Source organism: Triticum aestivum, chromosome 6A (genome assembly GCF_018294505.1).
Source record: "Triticum aestivum cultivar Chinese Spring chromosome 6A, IWGSC CS RefSeq v2.1, whole genome shotgun sequence".
NCBI classification, from domain to species: Eukaryota; Viridiplantae; Streptophyta; class Magnoliopsida; order Poales; family Poaceae; genus Triticum; species Triticum aestivum.
The window spans coordinates 61160558-61169149 of record NC_057809.1 but is presented as its reverse complement, the minus strand read 5'-3'; the positions used below and the strand labels follow the sequence as shown (position 1 = coordinate 61169149).

Here is an 8592-nt window from a genome sequence, read left to right as displayed (position 1 = left end):
AAGGTGTTATTTAAGTTTACACCCTGAACATAATTTTAAAAATTAATGATAGTAGCATATTTGGAATCTACGCATTTTTCTGATGAATTTTCATATATGGCATGTCAGATTTGAAGTTAGGGTTTCAAAGATATGAAAATTTCAAAAAGTAATTGATTTTTTAAATAAAAAGGGTGGGTGTGGGAATCAAACCCACTAGTGCGGTAGGTCAAGGAACCAACCAGTGCACTGCTCAGATGGTCGTTGTACATTAGGGGATCTTCTCTTATTGAGCTATGGGCGAGCGCGGAAAAAAAAGAAACCAAACGTTTTTCTCACTTACCGGTGGCATAGGTGGGTAATTATTTGCAACTTTAGGGGCAGTTTTAATGACGGACGGGCAGAAGCGGTAGCCGCTTTATTAGTAGGTAAAGATGTGTTGCCATTATTTATAATACCGGCATAGCTATCACTTATTTCTGCTTGCCCTCGGAAACCTAAACCTTTTGTGGGTCTTCTGATATGACATCACCAATGTCTTTGCATGCAACAGTAAGATTAGTAAAATCTTTCCAATGTGTTCATCATCTTGCTCAATGATATTTGCTTCGAAATCATCATTCTGCCCTTCATGCTCAGAAGAAGAGTGTTGCACATTTTCTATGCTGGTCATAAAGTTTTCCACTTCATTAGGAATTAGGTAATTAAGGCTAACACTGTCCAACAGTTCATCCATCTTGCCATCCGCTGGTGTCTCCTCTCCCTTCTTTGACATGTTAAACTGTAAAAGTATGATAAAATCTAACGCTTTATTCTCTCCGAGCCACTTGTTAAAAGGATATCCTGCTTATCAGTGGAGGGGCCCTACCAATTGGGATGTACTGGTATATCTTATATGTAAACATTGGAAAGAATGGCTTCTTCTTCTTTGAATGATTGTAATGTTTTTATAAGAAACGATGAATCCTTTTATGTGCTCTCAAGACCAACACTTCCAACAATGTTTCCAGTAACTTCATATTCTGAATCCTCCTGTAACAAAAAGGAAATTCAGTGTAAAAAGGAATACAAGTGTTTGTGTAGACAAATACTCCCTCCATCCCGAATTACTTGTCACAGAAATGAATGTATCTAGAACTAAAAATATGTCTAGATACATCCATTTCTACGACAAATAATTCCGGGCAGAGGGAGTATGTGCAAGGCAATAGATTCTAGTGATATAGATCATTTTATCTAGCTTTTATAGAAGCGATGAAAGTGAAATAAGATACTGATATACCACTGCCATCTAGAACTTTTGAACTCTACTATCATTATAATAAGAAAGCAACAGGGCCACACCAGTCGAAGGAAGTTTGCGAGCACCTTCGATATATATATGGCACCTTGGTCGTTGCAGCATTCTCTTGTATTTTGATATCCTTACCAATGCTTCTTGTTATAAACCCAACAACATATCCAGTAGAACCATCTGTCACAGTCACAACACACATCCATCTTTTCTTGAAAGCAAACATACCAAGAAATATCTGCACTCTGGTAGCATACAACTTCACCTCCTCGCATCAGCAAAGCATTAACGCTCTGAACTCATGTTGAAACATCACAACCGAAACTGAAGAATAATTGACTGCCAGATCTGTCTGTCTTGTCACTTCTGGCCCATTCAGGTTTAGGAGAGCATAGTTCTGTTGATAGAACACAACACAATTACCATCACATATCTTTTTATTTCAAAACAAAATGTAATTTATATTAAGTTATCACAAAGTCGGAAAATAGAGAAGAGTAATAGTTAAGCAAACAATCTAAATACATGAGGGATTCCTCTATACACATACCCAGAAAGTACCATGTAGGTATATAATCTATCTACGCACATCCATCAATCGCCACATTACAAATTATGGTAACCAGTGACGAGCCGAAGCTATGTAGTTCCATAGTGACCATCTTGTGGTATTAAGATGTTTAGGTGCAGCTGCATAATTTGTTATTGTTTGGCCTAGATCCTCTTGGTGCATGTTTTAATAAACACAAATTCTAATCAAATCTAGCAGAATATTTGGATAGAGTGGAGAACCTTTTGAGCTCAAGATGCTACCCAACTCATACAGAATTAACCCAATTGATCAGTCAAAACGAAAAGTACAATCATCCGAGCATGAGGTATAGAGTAGAGCACCACGAAATCCTAGGTTACCTCTTCCAGCCGTCGTATACGAGCCCCTTTCCATCCTCCTACGCACTCTTCTTCGGCACCCCAAGGCCGCTGCCGCTTTGGTCACCTCCCTCACCTCTCTGGCTCCCCTTATAACCTAAGCGGACGACGACGACAACAACAACAACAACAACAAAGCCTTTAGTCCCAAACAAGTTGGGGTAGGCTAGAGGTGAAACCCATAAGATCTCGCAACCAACTCATGGCTCTGGCACATGGATAGCAAGCTTCCACGCACCCCTGTCCATAGCTAGCTCTTTGGTGATACTCCAATCCTTCAGGTCTCTCTTAACGGACTCCTCCCATGTCAAATTCGGTCTACCCCGCCCTCTCTTGACATTTTCCGCACGCTTTAGCCGTCCACTATGCACCGGAGCTTCTGGAGGCCTGCGCTGAATATGCCCAAACCATCTCAGACGATGTTGGACAAGCTTCTCTTCAATTGGTGCTACCCCAACTCTATCTCGTATATCATCATTCCGGATTCGATCCTTCCTCGTGTGGCCACACATCCATCTCAACATACGCATCTCCGCCACACCTAACTGTTGAACATGTCGCCTTTTAGTCGGCCAACACTCAGCGCCATACAACATTGCGGGTCGGACCGCCGTCCTGTAAAACTTACCTTTTAGCTTTTGTGGCACTCTCTTGTCACAGAGAATGCCAGAAGCTTGGCGTCACTTCATCGAATCTATTCAACCTATTGTAGACTCACTATAAAAGTATAAACGAACATATGCCTTGACTGGAAATTGCAACTATAATTATTAAAATAAATTTTCACATACATAAACTAATCAGACCATTAGGCGGTTGATTTTGAGTGAACAGAACACCCTCCTTAAGCGATTAACAGTTTCTCATGATATCTATGGTATAATAGAATAAACAAACCAAAGAAAGCTATATATGATTACTAAAAATTGTTGTTTGCTATCAAGAAAAGTGATGGTGTTGCAGCAAGATGATCTAAATGTAAATCAAATGGAGCTGAATTCTGAACCTGCTTCTCGCGCCTAGCTCGTGTAAAAGTGGAATATGAGTAGCACATTTGTATGCACAACCGCATTGCAGTAGCTAAAGGGGCTTGTCCCCCTCTCCCTCATGTCATTAGCTATCAATAATCATTACCTAGTTAGCCATTTGTAGAACAAGGTAAACACAGAGAAAACGAGATGGATTAATTCCTCATAGATGAGATGTATCTCTCAGCATTACTCAAAAAAGGATACCTGATAGATGAGATGTATACTCTTAGAATTACTCAAAATCACCAAGTTCACTTTCACATACCTCAAGATCAGGTAGAACATTATATCTCTAATTATCCTCTACTCAAAAAGCATTTCAATTACTTGCAAAACCTACCATCACCAAGACATCAACACTTGTAGCAATAGACATCGTATATTACAATATATATCATCGGCTCATCTCATGTTGCCTAAATCTACATGGACCAATCAAATAATTGTAGCCATATGAAAGAAAAAACTGAAACCGTTCAAAGAAAGGCAAAGAATCTTCAGGCTCTGTAGCAACAATGGGATTGCTCTTATTTTCGACAAACTCTTTTTGTGTAGAAGCAGTCAATCATGTCTAAAAAAATCTGGAAACAGCTAGCAGGCTAACAAATATGGCATTATTACTGCACATAACTGAATGCAAATTACAGTAAGGGGCATAACCTGTGAAGATGGCCATCTGTCCTTGTTGCTGCAACTCAACGAACATGTGAAAGGCACACCTGCAGTAGGAAGATTCAGCAGACACATGCACCAAGTCAGGAGTCGTGTATGAGTAAATCAGAGAAAGGAGAAAAGATGAAATCCAGAACATAAGCGGGAAGAGAAATTAGATCCTTTTTACATCAAATCAAGGCAAAAAACATGTTGAAACATACCGTTGGGTGTCTAAGGATTTATGTTTTCCAGACCAAAGAAGAAAATGATCTAGTTTTAAAGAGGAGAGTGATTACCCTACCTCCAATCATCAGGGGCGTGCATATCTGAGTAGGGGGTCGATCCGGAGAAACCAGCGTGCACCAAGCTGCGCCGCCTCAACAGGAGTTCCTCTCCCTTCCCTCCGGCCGGTCACTGGAGCCGCCGCCGCCGGCGACCGCCTCCCTCACCTTGTGCCCCTTCTCCTCCTTTCTTCCTCTCTCCCTCATGCCCTGGTCTCTTTGCATTAGCAGGACACCATCGCCACCGGAGCAAGACGCCGCACCCGCCGCCAGATCCATCGACGCCGCCCCCGGGTGGCCGGCGAAGCACCAGATCGAGCGCCTGGCGGTTGGGATCGGGAGGCGAGGGAGAGGAGAGCCCGTTCTCGTGTGTGTTTTCTGGCGTGCTTTTTTTCAATTTAGAAAGGACCGTGGGTTGAATACGGTAAACTATAAGGATTTATTTGTAAAATGTTTGAACGAAACGTTTTCTCACTTAAGAAAGGACTGCGGGTTGAATACTACAAAACAGAGGGGCTTTTTGCCAAAGCGTCGACGACGTACGACCAGAAGCAGTAATTGCTTTATTAGTAGGGAAAGATTTCATTGTAGTCCGTGTCGGACTTTTGGTACTATCGCGCGCGCTCTCTCTCTCCTCCCATGTTGTCCCTGCATGGCGACAGGGAGGAAAACCTAGTCCTCGTCTCAACAAGGCTAAGGCCAGGGGCGGACGCATGTTGTGGCGAGTGGGGGCCCAGGACCCCACTCGATTCATCATCCTCTTCGTACTATGTCCCGATGCTAGCGAGCAGGCCCCCAGTCGGGCTATAGCAGGTGCCCCCACTCCCTTCCAGTTCGGCCTTTCTGTAAAGCCCAATACAAAAAGCTAATCAAGGAAAAACTTCAAGGTAGAAGGCGTGCGTGTACCCTGCTGCAGCCTACCGCTTCACTCTAGGAGCTCACAATTAATAGCGAGAAAAACGAAGAGGCAAGCCCTCGGCCGCCGCTTGGTTGGACCATTGGTGGATCGCGGCTTGGCGGGTGCCAGTCCTGTGCCATCCGGTCGCTGGCCACCGGCCGCCCGCCGCCAGCAGCAGCGGCACCACCGTCGACGAGTGTACAGCAGCAACGGATGAACGGAACATCCTCAGCAACTCATCTCTGATCAGGTCTGTACCATCTCCTCATCTCCTTATCCCAAACTACTAAACTCCCCTTAGCTCTTTATTTTGCTTGCTGTTGCCTGACTACACTCTGGTCCTTATTCTTCAGTTGATTCCATGGTTTATCTCATATCAAATCAAATGAAAACTTGCAGTTCGTACTAGTACAGTAGTACTACTCTATGTCTCTATCAGACATGTAGCCATGTACAGTTGGTTCTACCAAAAAATTATAGGATTAGTGTGACACACTACTTGTACTTGGAAAATTTCTATGGAATTCAATCTGGCATGCCATTCTACTACTAGTACTTTTGCTGGCCTGCTAGTCTGCTCCACTAGAATGTTTTGTATCTAAACTTTTACAATTTGTGCTTCCATTATTTTATAGGGAAGAGAAGGGAAGATAATGGAGAAATATTTGATAAAGAAATCAGCAAATGCCAACACCACCACCCAGCCCCAGGGGGCTATCACCAGCAACAATTCAAGTGGTAGTAGTAATGCATCAAGACCTGCAGCAAAACATAATTCTGCTGTGCCTGAACTAGTTGATTTGAATAAGCTCCCTCGCGATCCAGCTAAAAGGAAGCGAATGGCAGATTATCACCCCAACCAACGTGATGAGATAAGAAGGAAGTATTTGATTTGGGGACCTAATCAGCCCCGCAAGTTGGAATTTCCATACAGGGAGATTGGGAAGAAGAAAAAGAAGAGGAGATTCAATCCGGATTGGTATGATGATTATGCTTATTGGCTAGAGTACAGCGAGAAGGAGCACAAAGCCTATTGCTTATGCTGCTATTTGTTTAGGGACAACATTAAAGACAACCACCATGGGCATGATGCATTTGTAGTAGAAGGTTTCAACTGTTGGAACAAGACAGAGAGATTTGTAACTCACGTCGGTGATCGTAACATCTTTCACAACAGAGCACTCAAGGATTGCGAGGATCTATTAAAGCAAGATCAATCAATCCCTGCAGCCTGGAATAGACAAAGCCAAATTGAAAAGAATGAGCATCTCATCAGGTTAAATGCCGCAATTGATGTTTGTCGATACTTGTTGCATCAGGGACAACCTTTCCGTGGCCATGATGAATCTAAAGATTCTGAAAATAAAGGAAATTACCTTGAGTTGATGGACTACACTATTAAGAAAAATGATGCTGTTGCTAAGGCATTCAAGAATGCTCCAAATAATAATCAAATGTTGTCTCCCAAAATTCAGAGAGATATTACCGAGTGCTTTGCAAAAGAAGTACTAGGCCATGTGATGAAAGAAATTGGTAATGGTGTGTTTAGCTTATTAGTTGATGAGTGTAGGGATGTTTCCGACAAAGAACAAATGGCGGTTGTTCTCCGATATCTTGATAAGTGTGGACTGGTCCAAGAGAAGTTTGTTGGTGTTGTTCATGTGGAGGAGACAACAGCTTCTTATCTCAAGTCTTGCATAGATTTATTATTTTCACAACTTGGGCTGAATCTTGAACAAGTTAGAGGCCAAGGTTACAATGGAGCAAGTAATATGTCTGGTGAGTTTAATGGTTTGCAAGCTAAAATTATGAATGAAAACAAATCAGCATATTATGTACATTGTTTTGCTCATAAACTCAACTTGGTTGTTGTGGCTATTGCAAAGAAGATATTCGAGGTCGGAGATTTCTTTGATATGGTTTCAGTTTTGCTGAATGTCGTGGGCGCGTCTTGCAAGAGAAAAGACCAACTTCGTGAGCATCACCAAGAAGAAGTGAGAAAAGCAATAGGATGTGGAGAGATTTCTACGGGGACTGGACTGAATCAAGAATTATCTCTTCAAAGACCAGGTGACACTCGATGGAACTCCCATTATAAAACACTGTTGGGTTTGTCCAAGATGTTCTCATCTGTGGTCAAAGTACTAGAATATGTCGAGAAAGATGGCACAGATACCGGAAAGAGGCGGCAAGCTAGAGGTCTTCTAAAATATTTCCAGACCTTTGATTCTGCATTTTTCTTACACATGATGATGATGATATTAGCTTTAACAAATGGGCTGTCAAAAACCTTACAGAGAAAGAATAAAGACATTGTAAATGCTATTTCAGATGTGGAATCAACAAAACGAGAGTTAGAAAAACTCAGAACCAATGAGGGGTGGGATTCCCTTATGAAGAAGGTATGTTGTTTTTGTGAGAAGCATGACATTCCAGTGCTTGACATGGAAGATGCCTATGTTAACCCAAAGAAGCCACGACAAAAGACTGGCATTAGCAATGAACATTATTATCGTGTTGACTGTTTCTTTGTTGTGCTCGATCTGTTAGGAGAAGAGTTTAATGACAGATTTAATGAGGTAAATTCTGAGTTGCTTCTATGCATGTCTGCTTTGAGCCCAAGTGATTTATTTTGTCATTTTGACAAGGAGAAGTTACTGAAATTAGCCAAGTTTTATCCTGATGACTTCAATCACAAAGATATGGTGACTCTTGAGCATGAACTTGGACTCTATATAGATAATATACTCCATGATACAAGGTTTTCTAGCTTGGACAGAATAAGTGACTTGGCTAAACTGATGGTGGATACTAGGAAGAATCTCTCATATCCTTTGGTATATCGGCTTTTGAAGCTAGCTCTAACTCTGCCTGTTGCCACTGCCACTGTCGAGAGATGTTTTTCAGCGATGAAGATTGTGAAGAATGCTTTGCGTAACAAAATTGGTGATGATTATTTGAGCCATAGCCTAATTTGCTTCGTGGAGAAGGAGCTGCTGGACACAATTACCAATGAAGTGATTGTTGATCGTTTCCATAAGATGAAAGATCGTCGTGGGAGAAATGAAACGTAATGGTCTAATACCTTCCACCCTTTTTATATTTACCATCTCCATAGTATTCAAATGCATTGTCCTAATCTGTGTTTTCTCTTCACAGGTAATGCCATTTGTCTTGGAGACAAATATTACCTTTTGCCACCTATGAAATCATTGGGATATAAAGCCTTCTTGTAAGATTTCTTCAGTTTAGTGCCAAACCTATCATGTTACTACTAGATGATGTATCACTTGTTGGCATTTATGTCAGACAAATATTATCTTTTGCTACATATAAAAACTGGGATATAAAGTGTAAGGTTTGTTTATTTTAATGGTAAATTTGTGATGTTATTAGTGGATGAAGTATCTTCTGTTTTGAACGTGGATGAAGTATCTTATTGTTATAGGAAAAATGCTAGATTTTTTTATGCATGAAAAGTGCTATACGTTTATACGATTGTGTAAACATATTCATGAGTTTTAC

At 41.4% G+C, this 8592-nt stretch overlaps 1 protein-coding gene and 1 long non-coding RNA gene across 2 annotated transcripts; one reads left to right on the top strand and one right to left on the bottom strand.

Moving 5' to 3' along the window:
- Positions 1–464: 464 nt before the first annotated feature.
- On the bottom strand, positions 465–2318 carry LOC123130284 (uncharacterized). The gene is made up of 3 exons (XR_006463788.1): positions 2186–2318; positions 1348–1670; positions 465–1011 (listed from the first exon to the last, which is right to left on the bottom strand). It is a non-coding gene; the product is annotated as an uncharacterized lncRNA (long non-coding RNA).
- Positions 2319–5991: 3673 nt separating this feature from the next.
- Positions 5992–8350, top strand: LOC123130283 (uncharacterized). The gene is made up of 2 exons (XM_044550215.1): positions 5992–6846; positions 6957–8350. The coding sequence occupies exons 1-2, from the start codon at positions 6826–6828 to the stop codon at positions 8139–8141; spliced, it is 1206 nt and encodes a 401-aa protein (XP_044406150.1). The 5' UTR covers positions 5992–6825; the 3' UTR covers positions 8142–8350.
- The last annotated feature ends 242 nt before the right edge of the window (positions 8351–8592 follow it).

Coding starts and splice junctions, on each gene's coding strand:
- LOC123130283 (XM_044550215.1), top strand. CDS start 6,826: ATGGAGCAAGTAATATGTCTG. Junction 6,847..6,956: donor TGGAGCAAGTAATATGTCTG/GTGAGTTTAATG, acceptor ATTGCAAAGAAG/ATATTCGAGGTCGGAGATTT.